Here is a 14,588-nt window from a genome sequence, read left to right on the forward strand (position 1 = left end):
CCATCAATTCATGGACAAGTCCTGATTTCCCAGCCGCATAAATCCAACGTTCCCTTTTCTGAGCCGCTTCGCGTTGGGCGAACGCGCGCGCAAACGCGCTAATCTGTTGATTTAGGATCATTTTTAAAAAAAGCTAAATTATTGAGCATGGCTTGGGGGGGGGGGGCTGGGAGCTGACAATACACGAGACTTGAAGAGCTGTTGAAATCAATCAGAGAGATCCCGATATCATCCAGCAAAGGCTGCTGCTCTACGCAAATCAGGAAGTTCACTAAATGTATCTTAAAGGTGAAAATGGTCATTTCAATATATTGCTCAATTTTTGCTTTTGCCTAATGTATCAGCTCGAACTTCAATAAAAAGGTTTTCATGTTGGCAATCACAGAGGTCAGGCGTTTCTTGTAGTTGGCCACCTGGTTTGCACACATCTCAGGAGGGATTTTGTCCCACTCCTCTTTGCAGATCCTCTCCACGTCATTAACGTTTGGTAATGTGAACCTTCAACCTTCAACTCCCTCCACATATTTTTTTTATGGGATTAAGGTCTGGAGACTGGCTAGGCCACTCCAGGACCTTAATGTGCTTCTCCATGAGCCACTCCTTTGTTGCCTTGGCCCTGTGTTTTGGGTCATTGTCATGCTGGAAGACCCATTTTCAATGACCTGGTTGAGGGAAGGAGGTTCTCACCCAAGATTTGATGGTACATGGCCCCGTCCATCGTCTCTTTTGGGACGGTGAAGTTGTCCTGTCCCCTTAGCAGGAAAACACCCCCAAAGCATAATGTCTCCACCTCCATGTTTGACGGTGGTGATGGTGTTCTTGGGGGTCATAGGCAGCATTCCTCCTCCAAACACGGCCAGTTGAGTTGATGCCAAAGACCTCAATTTTGGTCTCATCTGACCACAACACTTTCACCCAGTTCTCCTCTGAATCTATCAGATGTTCATTAGAAAACTTCAGACTGTCCTGTACATGAGCTTTCTTCAGCAGGGGGATCTTGCGGACGCTGCAGGATTTCAATCCTTCACGGCGTTGTTACCAATTGTTTTCTTGGTGACTATGGTCCCAGCTGCCTTGAGATCATTGACAAGATTCTCCTGTGTAGTTCTGGGATGATTCCTCACCGTTCTCACGATCATTGAAACTCCACGAGTTGAGATCTTGCATGGAGCCCCAGACCGAGGGAGATTGACAGTTATTTTGTGTTTCTTCCATTTGGGAATAATCTCACCAACCATTGTCACCTTCTCCCCAAACTGCTTGGCGATGGTCTTGTAGCCCATTCCAGCCTTGTGTAGGTCTACAATCTTGTCCCTGACATCCTTGGACAGCTCTTGCACAGAGGCAAAGATTCAGGATTCCTGCAATAGGACCTTCAGCTCTGTGAGATACTCCCCAACTTCTAAAGGGATGCAGACACTGCAGCTTATATCATTAGAACACTGGGAACGCACCAGGTGACTATAATGAACCAGAACCCCCCCTATTCAGAATCAGTCCGCAAAGGACATGGTGAAACAAACAGATATTTCTTCAGAGCAACAGAAGATAGATGTCTGCAACAAAGTTTGTTTAGTCCTTCACAATGTACATTGATCACCCAAAGGTGTTTGTGTTTTCTAAAATTTTCAAAAATCAAGAGTGGAGTAACCCTTTCAGGGCAGCTTGGGCGGGGGAGGGACAGAGCTTAGACTTCTGAGCTGAAGTCAGAATTTGCATAATCAAGCGCTCCAGGGTTTCAGGGCTCACAGGGTGTCCATGAAGGCATCTACAGGTCCATGCAAGCACAGCCAGGTGCCCGCTTTGGATGCCTGCAATCGGTTTTAGTTTTTCAATCCAAGTGCAGGTGTACGGCAAGCAATTTCTTTTTCTTTTTTGGAAATGGCATGAAAAAAAAAAAAAAAAAAGCTTTGGGCTTAATTAATGAAGACATAACCGCTCTGCTTTGTATTCCATGGAGAGACTCCGCTGAAATTGAAAGGAAAAGCGTTAATCAGATGGAGTCCAGCGAGCTAATAAAAGGGATTTTTTGGGCCGGTGCCAAGGCATTGTTTGTTCTCCTGCTCGGGGAAGTGCCCGGAAAAGATGCCGCGGCGGCGCGTATACCGTTGACATGGCAATGCTGATTAGCACCTCGAAGATTTGATTATACATTAGAAACGATTATTACTGGAGGGGGCTGAAGATTTCCCAGTTTTTAAAAATGTCATGAGCCTGCCACATGGACCTAAGAGGCTCCAACCATGCTAAAGCCGAACTTCAGGCAGATATGAAAGACACAAAGGAATATAATAATTAACACATCATTAATATATATATATATTTTTTGAAATACAAGAAAAGTACCTGAATGTTATCTGGTACCAGCCTCCTGCAGTACAGCAGGGCTGGAGTGTGAAAGAAAGAAGCAGCACAAGGAGCCAATCAGTTCATGTGCTGACAAGGAGCATACTGATAGGAGAAGAGAGCAGAGTGACATAGAGATAAATTTATCACTCTGCTACTTCTTTAACCGTCCAGTCACAGGCTGAATATGACTTTGTATCAGCCTCCTGTAATCTCCTGGACAGAAGAGCTCAGGCTAGGAGAGGGAGAAGCAGCACAAGGTGTCAACCAGTTCTACTGCAGTGCTCATGTGCCAACGAAAGAGGAGAAAGGGGCAGTCCTGGGCGGTGGGTATGGAGTAGAACCAATTGACGGTGCTCGCAGGCAGGTAGGGGGCGGAGACAAGGGGTGACTCAGAGGGGGGGGGGGTTGTTCCTGCACCTATTCTCTGAGAATAAAAGCCCTCAATGTAACATTTCTAGAGAACACTAGAGGGAATTAGCAAATTAATGTAGCTAAAAGACATAAATAGTTATTATGTTCCTGGGCACCATCTAGTTGCCATAATGCTGCACTTCACTACTGCCCATAATAAAAGAACATTTGTTTAGAAGAGAACATAGCCCAAAGAACAGTGGTGACTGGTGCTCAATATTTGGGGGTGGGGGGGGGTGGCGGTAAACCCCCCCCTGTGGTAGACAGTCGGGAGAGTGGAGATCCCCCCCCCCCCTCCGTAGGAGGATGGCCTCATTACCTTAGGCAGATGACTAGGGAAGAGCCGAGGTAGATCTGTAGACATGTAAGGCTTTGTACCCGCTTGGGATCTGGGTGCTTCTCCTTCCAAACAGGAAGTGAGTCCATTCGGGTCTCGCTTTCCTGATTGGCCGGGAGGAGAATCAGGAAGACAATAGCGAATATTAATTTGCTATTGTCACACAACTGGGTGGGCTCAGGCCGCAGTGCTCTGCGCCCCGAGCCCACCCTTTTTTGAAGCCAATTAGAGCCTCAGGCTCTAATCATGTGCTTCTTAAATAAAAAACCCCCATTGGAATCCATGTGTCCGGCGCCCTGCATGTAGATTAGGGAGCTGAATGCATGGATTAGGGGGGCAGCGCCCCATATGGACGGGTCGCCCCTGCCAAAGAACATTTGGATTTTGGCAATTTCGCACAGAACGAATGTTCATGCAAATGCGCAGGACGAATGGCTTTGCAAATTATTTTATAAATACACTGCTTAACCACTTCCGGACCGCTGCACGCCGATATACGTCCTAACATTGAAGAGGGATATCGTTGGTATGGCAGCAGCTAGATTCTTCGGCGGGCGGTCCGGTTTCCAATAATAGTGGTCTCTGCGGCGGATTCGCCACAAGATCACTTTTATCAGCGGCAGGAGAGGGCCCTCCTGCCGTGCTCTGGTGCCCTCCGCCGCTTACCGGAGCCGTCGATAGCGGCGGAGGCGATCGGATCTTTGTCCTTCCTGGGTATGGAGACGAGTGAGGGGAAGATGGCCCCCACCCGTCTCCATACCATTGAAGGGTGGAAGCAACGTCAAAACGTCACTTCCGCCCATAGCTTTTAAAGGGCCTTTTTTTTTTTTTTTTTTTAAATGACAAAATTATTATTTTTTTTTTTTCTTTGCATTTTAGTGTAAATATGAGATCTGAGGTCTTTTTGACCCCACATCTCATATTTAAGAGGTCCTGTCATGCTTTTTTTCTATGTTTACATTCCTTGTAATAGGAATAAAAACTACACAATTTTTTTTTAAAGAACAGTGTAAAAATAAAAAATAAAAGGTAACATAAATAAGAAAAAAAAAAATTTTTTAAATGCGCCCCGTCCCGCCGAGCTCGCGCGCAGAAGCGAACACATACGTGAGTAGCGCCCGCATATGACAACGGTGTTTAAACCACACATGTGAGGTATCGCCGCGATCGGTAGAGCGAGAGCAATAATTCTAGCCCTGAACCTCCTCTGTAACTCATTTTAATCTAAATATGAGATCTGAGGTCTTTTGGACCCCAGATCTCATATTTAAGAGGTCCTGTCATGCTTTTATTCTATTACAAGGGATGTTTACATAGGAATAAAAGTGACACCGTTTTTTTTTTTTTCTTTAAAGTGTAAAAATAAAATAAATAAGAAAAAAAAATGTAAACATTTTTAATGTGCCCCGTCCTGACGAGCTTGCACGTAGAAGCGAACGCATACGTGAGTAGCGCCCGCGTATGAAAACAGTGTTCAAACCACACATGTGAGGTATCGCCACGATCGGTAGAGCGAGAGCAATAATTCTAGCTCCTCTGTAACTCAAAACATGCAACCTGTAGAATTTTTTTTAAAACATCTCCTATGGAGATTTTTAAGGGTAAAAGTTTGTCACCCATTCCACGAGCGGGCGCAATTTTGAAACGTGACATGTTGGGTATCAATTTACTCGGTGTAACATTATCTTTCACAATATAAAAAAAAAAATGGGCTAACTCTTATTTTTTAATTCAAAAATGTGTATTTTTTTTTAAAAAAAGTGCGCTTGTAAGACCGCCATGTGCAAATACGGTGTGACAGAAAGTATTGCAACGACCGCCATTTTATTCTCTAGGGTGTTTGGGGGTTCTAAGTAATTTTCTAGCAAAAAAAAAAAAAAATGTTTTTAACTTTTAAACAACAAATCTCAGAAAGAGGCTCGGTCCTTAAATGGTTAATGATGGTACCAAATGTAAGTCAAATGAAGCTGAACAAAACACATTTACATACACTTTACATTACATACACTTTAAGGGAACTGCCCAACTAAGGACCTCCCTCCTGCAATCACTCAGCACTTCAATCTAGAAATAGATGATATCTGATCCTCATTATTAATGAGCTTTTCCTCTGTGATAAAATCTGCGGCTGAACTTTAGAAGAAATAGAGGTTAATGTTGTGGAGCTGACAGCAGACCTCTGGAGTCCCCGGAATCTCAGCGCTCCCCTGGCCTTTACAGAGCGATTCTTGGAAGGGATGAGATATGGAAAGGGGACGGGGGGGGGGGAGTCTGCCCGGCAGGGGTCAGGGAAGGGTCCTGATTGGTGTACAGTGTGACCCTGTACAGTAATATCTCATCTATCAATGGGCTGGGAGCTGGAAGGTGACCCCCCGGTCATACAAGCTGGGCCCATTTTCTGCTCAAAGCAGTCTTCTCTATGGGAGTGCCGGACGAATCCTGAATTCCAAGAGCTGAATCGGCTAAAAGAACACGTCCGATGGATGTCTGGGGGGGGGGGGGGGCCAAATCACTCAGTGGTCCCGTATATTTCGTGTAGCAAGATCTTACGTTATCTCACTAATACCAGTCCTTAACCACTTCAGCCCCGGAAGAATTCACCCCCTTCCTGACCAGAGCACTTTTTGCGATTTGGCACTGCGTCGCTTTAACTGACAATTGCGCGGTCGTGCGACATTGCACCCAAACAAAATTGACGTCCTTTTTCCCCCCCACAAATAGAGCTTTCTTTTGGTGGTATTTGATCAGCTCTGCGGTTTTTCTTTTTTGCGCTATAAACAAAAAATTTGCGACAATTTTGAAAAAAAAAAACCGCAATATTTTTTACATTTTTCTATAATAAATATCCCACAAAAATATATAAAAAAACATTTTTTTTCCTCAGTTTAGGCCGATACGTATTCTTCTACATATTTTTGGTAAAAAAAAAAAAAAAAAATCGCAATAAGCGTTTATTGATTGGTTTGCACAAAAGTTATAGCATTTACAAAATAGGGGATAGTTTTATGGCATTTTTATTAATATTTTTTTTTTTTTTACTAGTAATGGCTATGATCAGCGATTTTTACGTGACTGCGACATTATGGTGGACACATCGGACATTTTTTATACATTTTTGGGACCATTGTCATTTATACAGCAATCAGTGCTATACAAATTCACGGATTCCTGTGTAAATGACACTGGCAGTGAAGGGGTTAATCCCTAGGGGGCAGTGTAGGGGGTTAAGTGTGTCCTGGGGAGTGTTTCTAACTGTGCGGGGGAGGGGGTGTGTGTGACACGTCACTGATCGCCGCTAACAATGACAGGGAGCAGAGATCAGTGACAGTGTCACTAGGCAGAACGGGGAGATGCTTGTTTACATCAGCATCTCCCCGTTCTTCCTCTCCGTGAGACGATCGCAGGTAACCCCGCGGACTTGACCGCGACCCGACTCACGGAGCTTGCTGCACGCACGCAGGCCGCCTCTTAAAGGGCAACGTACAGGTACGTGATTCTGCCTGTACGTGCCCTTCTGCCGCAGTATATCTGTGTGAGACGGTCGGCGAGCGGTTAAGGATCGGAAGGATTTACCCCCCTAATGACCAGGCCATTTTTTGCGATACAGCACTGTGTCAATTTAACTGACAATTGCACAGTCGTGCGACGCCATACCCAAACAAAATTTATGTTCTTTTTTTTCCCCAGCAATGTCGCAGTCCCGCAAAAAATTGCAGATCGCTGCCATTACCAGTAAAAAAATAAAAAAATAAAAGTCCATAAATCTATCCCATATTCAATATTATTAATGAACAATAATATACATTTTAATATATATATATATGAAAAATTCGGGTGGGTTACTTCAAAATGTTTCTCCAGTTCTCAATGTAGAGATCAATGTCAAGGTGGACTCCCAATATTCCACCAATATCCAAATAGAAAAATGTATTTATATCAAATGCTCTTCAAGGCATAAAATGGTTACATGCTACTGTACAGTTATGAGCATTCCATGCTCTTCATCAGGCTTGGTACAAATATATAATAATATATAACAAATTTAATTTATTTTTAATATTATAATATTAAATATTATTAATGAACAATAATATATATATATATATATATATATATATATATGTATATATGTATATGTATATATATATATGTATATATATATATATATATATATATATAATGATATCTACTTATTGTACACAACATATATATTAACATGGTAATTATGTAGATAATATTATTATAATATGATAATATTATTTAATTATGTATATAGTTTAATATATTAATATAATCTTTTTATATTTACTATACATTACACATTTATAATATTTTATATTTTGTTTATTATGTAATATTATATGCTTGTATAAACATATAAACATATCTGGCATGTTATATACAGTATATTATATTATACTATATATTTATTATACATTTATAATATTATAGACACCTAATCTCAATGAGCAAATACAGGCATACCCCACTTTTAAGTACACAATGGGGGTTTATTTACTAAAGCTGAAAAGTGCAAAATCAGGCTCACTTCTGCAGAGAAACCAATGAGCTTCTTACCCCAGATTGTTCAATTAAGCTTTGGTAATAAAACCTGGAAGCTCATTGGTGTTCGATGCAGAAGTGAACCTGATTTTTCACTTTCCAGCTTTAGTAAATAAACCCCATTGTGTACCTAAAAGTGGGGTATGCCTGTATGGGGATTTAGTCACATCATATTTGCTCGTGGAGATTAGGTGTTTTAAGCAGCCTTGTAATGCCGCGTACACACCACCGGACTTTTCGGCATCAAAGGTCCGACTGAACAAATCTGCCGGACAATTCGATCGTGTGTGGGCTTCATTGGACCTTTTCTGTCTAAAAATCAGACGGACTTTAGAAATAGAACATGTTTCAAATCTTTCAGACGGCCTCGACGCCTATCGAAAAATCCGCTCGTCTGTATGCTTAGTCCGACGGAGCGAAAACGACGCTAGGGCTGCTATTGGCTACTGGCTATCAACTTCCTTATTCTAGATCGGTCGTACGTCAGTCATCACGTTCGAATCAGTCGGACTTTGGTGTGATCGTGTGTAGGCAAATCCGTTTCGTTGGAACTCCGTCGGAAAGTCCTTCGGATTTCAGTCCGTTGAAAAGTCCGGTCGTGTGTACGCGGCATGAGATTTAAAAGTGACTCCTTTTGTATTTTTGTATGTGTGCGCCATTTTCTGTGGATCTATCTATCTATCTATCTATCTATCTATCTATCTATCTATCTATCTATCTCTATTTATATCTATAGAGATAGATAGATAGATAGATAGATAGATAGATAGATAGATAGATAGATAGATAGATAGATAGATAGATAGATAGATAGATAGATAGATAGACAGACAGACAGACAGACAGATAGATAGATAGATAGAAAATATATATAAGATATGATATTTTATATATTAATAAAAAGTATATTATACAAAATATATATCATGAAGACAACATACTGTATATAAATATATATATATATATATATATATATATATATATATATATATTCTCAACTTAGATACAGTATGTTATCGTCATGATAAATATTTTGTATAATATACTTTTTATTAATATATAAAATATCATATCTTATATATTTATTATACCTTACACATTTATATTATTTAATAGCAATTTTTTTTTATAATGTGCTTATTATATATCTTATATACTGTGTTATTATATAACATATCATAAATGACATATTTATTATACATTATGTATTTATAATATTCAATATACATTGTTGCGCGTAGCCCTCTTAGCTGAGTATATTGTTAGATAAATCTTACCAGAAACAAATGGCGAGGGTGGCGGGCCTTTCCAGACACCTTCATCAGCGTTCCTTCTTTAACAAACGCCTGTGACAAGAGAAATCGGTGTGAAAAACTTAACAAGCCGCGGACTGAACCATTCTCACATTACCTGACCCTGTGACTTGGTACCCGTCACTCTGAAATCCCAATTAACACTAAAAATAGAATTGTTCATCCTTCTTCCCGCAGAAATAGTCACCACCTGAGTTTTCGGTGAGAATTGCGGCACGTCAACAATGCCGACCTGCTTTTTAATCGATGAATTTACAGGTCAACGTCTTGTCAGCTCACGATGGTGGCGTGACCTCAGTCAATGTCAGTCCCCCCCCCCCAGCCCCCCACCCCCAGAAGTGTATGGTGGATGATGGAGAGGTAAACCACCTCTGATATAGAATGGCACCCCGACACATAATTATAGGAAGGGTCAATGAACCCGTGCTGAAGCGCATCACAAGGTGCGGGCACTGTGATGTGTACAGTGGCGCGCCATGTTTTAAAAGAAAATGCACGGGTACAATTTTTTTTTAATTCCTTTGCTGGGGCTTCCTTAACTTAAAATGTATCTCTAGGCAAAACCTTTTTTTCCTTTACATTTTGGATAGAGTTGGAAAGGGTTAGACCCTCTGTCCAATTTTTTATTGCTGCCTGTTTTCCCCCTTGGGAAGATTCACTGCTCTATTTGTCCTGGTGACCATTGTTACTTAAAAAAAAGAAGAGAAATCCAAAACTTAAAGGGGTTGTAAAGTCTCAATGTTTTTCACCTTAATGCACTCTATGGTGTAGCCCCCCCCCCCCCTTTTTTCTTACCTGAGCCTGATCCGATCCAGCCATGTGCATGAGCGCAGCGGCTCCAGCCACTGTCTCTATCCTCATTAGACAGAATAATAGCAGTGGGAGCCAATGATGGAGCTATTGGCTCCCGCTGCTGTCAATCAAATCCAGTGACACGGGAGTGGGGGTGGGGCCACATGGGTGCCCCCCAGGGAAATCGGCTTTCTGTGGGAGGCACCCGATGGAGAGGAGGGGCCTGCTGTACCAGCCCGGGGGGGGGGGGGGGGGGCACACCAGGAGAATAGGATTGGGGCTGCTCTGTGCTAAACGATTGCACAGAGCAGGTAAGTATAGGCATGCTTGTTATTTTTATATTAAAAAAAAAAATGACAGTTTTAACCCCTTTAAGATCTGTCCCCAAAAACAAGAAGTCAGGGGAGGGGGGTGGGGTAATCTAATCACTGTGAGAGATTTCCTCTAACTTCCGTTTGCATCTCTGGGACAGGAAGTGAAGGAAACTTTTCTAAATGGTAGACAGACAGCAAAAAAATACATACATTGAGTTTTAACCCTTCCCTACACTATCCAACTTTTTTTTTGTTGTAAAATGTAAAGTACTTACACTTACCATTTATTAACATGCACACAGTGACACTCTTCAACAGACCCAAAGGGGCCCTTTCACACGTAAAGTGTTCTATTGTGGTGTGTTAATGCACATGTGTTGTATCAGGCGGCCCATTCATTATCATTGGGCTGTCACTTCATTATCACCACAACAGATGTAGATCCGTGCACGACCCTTTACCAATCCAATGTGCAGTATATGCATTGTGGTTCACTGCGGTGCATTGTGATGTATTGTACAATGTGTTGGGGTGCCATTCACAATTAACGACATTGTAATACCCGTCACATAGAGTGTGAATGGACCCTTCTGAGAAATAAGCATGAGCTTGGCTTCAGTCTACATCCATGTTCCGCTGTACCTGGAATATAGCTGTTAGTGCTGGACCAATCAGCTGTGGCCAGGGTATACTCTCCCTGCAGTTGCAGGTACATAGAGGGGGCGGTGATGCTTGTGACACTATTGACCTAATATGGGCACATAGTCATATTAGGTCAATGACATGACAAACATCAATGTAGCCATAATAGGTCAATGATGTCACGAGCATCCGTGTAGCCATAATTTATCTAAAAGCATCCATGTGGCATATTTGATCATGAGCATCCATGTGGCCTTTTTAGGTCAATGATGTCAGGGGAATCCATGTGACCACATTAGTTCAAAGATGTCATGAGCATCCATGTGGTCATATTAGGTAAATAAATGTCATGAGCATCCATGTGGCCATGTTAGGTCAATGACGTCATGAGCATCCATGTGGCCATGTTAGGTCAATGATGTCATGAGCGTCAATGATGTCATGAGCATCCATGTGGTCATATTAGGTCAATGATGTCATGAGCATCCATGTGGCCATGTTAGGTCAATGATGTCATGAGCGTCAACGATGTCATGAGCACCCACGTGGTCATATTAGGTCAATGATGTCATGAGCACCCACGTGGTCATTTTAGGTCAATGATGTCATGAGCATCCATGTGGCCATGTTAGGTCAATGATGTCATGAGCACCCACGTGGTCATATTAGGTCAATGATGTCATGAGCACCCACGTGGTCATTTTAGGTCAATGATGTCATGAGCATCCATGTGGCCATGTTAGGTCAATGATGTCAGCATCCATGTGGCCATGTTAGGTCAATGATGTCATGAACATCCATGTGGTCATATTAGGTCAATGATGTCATGAGCATCCACGTGGCCATGTTAGGTCAATGATGTCATGAGCATCCATGTGGTCATATTAGTTTCATGATGTAATGAGCATCCATGTAGCCATATTAGGTTCATGATGTCATGAGCACCCACGTGGTCCTATTAGGTCAATGATGTCATGAGCATCCATGTGGCCATGTTAGGTCAATGATGTGATGAGCATCCATGTGGTCATATTAGGTTAATGATGTCATGGGCACCCACGTGGTCATATTAGGTCAACGATGTCATGAGCATCCATGTGGCCATGTTAGGTCAATGATGTCATGAGCATCCATGTGGTCATATTAGGACAATGATGTCATGAGCATCCATGTGGCCATATTAGGTCAATGATGTCATGAACATCCATGTGGCCATGTTAGGTCAATACTATCATAAGCATCCATGTGGCTATATTAGGCCAATGATGTCACAAACATCCATTAAGCCATAGTAGATCAAAGATGTCATGAGCATGCATGTTTCCATACTGGGTCAATTAAATCATGAGCATCCATGTAACCACATTAGTTCAAAGATGTATCCATGTGGCCATATTAGGTCAAGGATGTATCAACGAGCATCCATGCGGCCATATTAGATAAATGAAGCCATAAGCATCCACATGGCTATGTTAGGTCATTGATGTCCCCAGCATCAACGTGGCCATATTAAGTCAATAATGTCATGACCATCCAATCCCCCTTATGTACGCTCAGCCGAGTGGCAAGGAATGCCCCAGCCATGGTTATTGGCATCAACAGCTTCCTTCTGGGCTTGGCTGGTTGGGAACAAAACCCAAGCTTATCCTTACTCAGAAATAGCATTTGTATTTTTTGTTTCCTGAGAAAAAAAAAGGAAAACCATCTCTGGGAGTTTTTCTTGAATGATGAATTTGCTATTGATCTATACGTCAGAAATATTGCACTTACTCTTCCCGGCTGGAGCAGGCTGCCCTGTCCCCTGACGCTGTACTCGATCTGAACCAACTTCTGTAGATTTTCCTTCAACACACACAACAGAGGAGACAATTAATGAACTGGCTTCACAAAGAGACTGAAAATAACACCTGCAAACGATATTTTAATTGCTTGGCACTCTGGTAAGACGGCATAAATCACTTTCCATACTATCGCCGGCGCAGTAAAAAAAACAAAAAAACACACAGTTTGTCAGCAGAAGACATTTTTGTCTTTTTTTGCCTTTTTTTTCATGACAACCTTTATACAATGATAGAGGTTTAGTTGGCGGTGTGACAGGAAGATGGCGGTGTGAAACTCGCCACTCAGCGCTAAGCGCTATTTCTAGCACCCACTTGGGCTCACAGAATAACCGCTGGCTGTCGTAAGAAAACAAATTATGTTTAATTAGCTTCAAAAATGTTTTGTTTACTGTGCATCCCATTTGAATACCTCCTTCCGTCAAAGTGGTTCCACAACGCCGCGAGCTGATATTAATGCAAAATCCGATCGCAAAGAGGAAAAAGAGATGAATATCTTGTCACTGTGCGAAGTTTATAATGGATATACTGTGCTTTATAACTGCCTGTGTGATCCATTTTGCCTGGAATTTTGAATATTGTGAGTTGCTGCATATCTTTCCTCTTTTATATTACTAGAATTGGTACAACTTCTTTTAAAAAATTCTAATAAAGATACATTAAAAGTAAGAATCTATCCTAGAGCTCCAGTCCTTTGGTTTTGCCTAAGCTAAGTTGATGTCACCAGTCTGCTGCAGGCAGGAAGAGGCAATTCCTCAGTCTCCTCTCCTCCAGTGATCAGACTGTAACATTATAACTTTTTAGCCAGTCACAAGGTGAGAGGTTACAGCAGGGGCTGATCTGTGCTGGGCATTTATGAATACAGCAAAGAACTACTGCACAGTCACCAGGATTTACATGACTGTATCATCTCTGAGCTGGCATCTCTGTGCCCATTATGAGGGGTTCCCACCATCCCTGTACTGAGTTCCCGGGTCTGTACACCTGCTGTGCCCATTATGAAGGGTTCCCACCATCCCTGAGCTGAGTTCCTGGGTCTGCACACCTGCTGTGCCCATTATGATGGGTTATCACCATCCCTATGCTGAAATCCCAGGTCTGTACACCTGATGTGCCCATTATGACGGGCTCACCCCGTCCTTGAACTGAGATTCTGGGTTTTCACACTAGCTGTGCCCACTATGAGGGTCTTCCACCATCCCTGTGCTGAGTTCCCGGGTCTGTACACCTGCTGTGCCCATTATGAGGGGTTTCTACCATCCCTGAGCTGAGTTCCTGGGTCTGCACACCTGCTGTGCCCATTATGATGGGTTATCACCATCCCTATGCTGAAATCCCAGGTCTGTATACCTAATGTGCCCATCATGAGGGGTTCACACCATCCCTGTGTTGAGTTCCCGGGTCTGTACACCTGCTGTGCCCATTATGAGGGGCTCCCAATATCCCTGAGCTGAGTTTCTGGATCTGTACACCTGATGTGCCCATTATGAGGGGCTCCCACCATACCTGTGTTGAGTTCCCAGGTCTGTACACCTGCTGTGCCCATTATGAGGGGTTCCCACCATGTTAAGCAATATACCACTGCCATGTAATACTGTATGAAAAAGGTGAACTTGAGATGAAAGCAGCGGGTGTGAATCGTTTGATTTCAGTGGGAAAGAAAGGCCTGTCCTCATCTGATGTCAGTATTGATCTGGGCAGATTATTGATCAGCGCGGGAGAAAATATCCAGGCTGAGTAGAAATATCACTTCCTGCTCTCCCGATGGGGGCGACATGTTAGAACGCTTGAAATTTCTCATAGCTGACAGCAAACCTCTGGAGGAAATCAGACTTATAGGATTTCTCAGAGTCTGGAGACTATTTAAAGATAAAGTACAAATATAATAAGAACAGAAAAGTGATGAATGATGAAGGCTCAAAAATGGCTGTCAGTGATTTTATATCAAATATTTATCTGTGTGTGTGTCGATATAGTGTGTGTGTGTGTATATATATATATATATATATATATATATATATATATATAT

The 14,588-nt window shown here is 42.2% G+C and overlaps 1 protein-coding gene across 2 annotated transcripts in view; it reads right to left on the reverse strand.

The window, feature by feature from the left end:
• FGD5 (FYVE, RhoGEF and PH domain containing 5) overlaps nt 1-14,588 on the reverse strand; it is a 188,933-nt gene that overhangs the window by 51,333 nt on the left and 123,012 nt on the right. For both annotated transcript variants that reach the window (XM_073591768.1, XM_073591767.1), the window contains exons 11-12: nt 12,492-12,563; nt 8,938-9,006 (exon numbers count right to left, since the gene is read on the reverse strand). In XM_073591768.1, coding sequence (XP_073447869.1) covers nt 8,938-9,006; nt 12,492-12,563 — 141 coding nt within the window. The remainder of the gene's footprint in view (nt 1-8,937; nt 9,007-12,491; nt 12,564-14,588) is intronic.

This window comes from Aquarana catesbeiana, linkage group LG07 (assembly GCF_042186555.1).
Source record: "Aquarana catesbeiana isolate 2022-GZ linkage group LG07, ASM4218655v1, whole genome shotgun sequence".
NCBI lineage: Eukaryota > Metazoa > Chordata > Amphibia > Anura > Ranidae > Aquarana > Aquarana catesbeiana.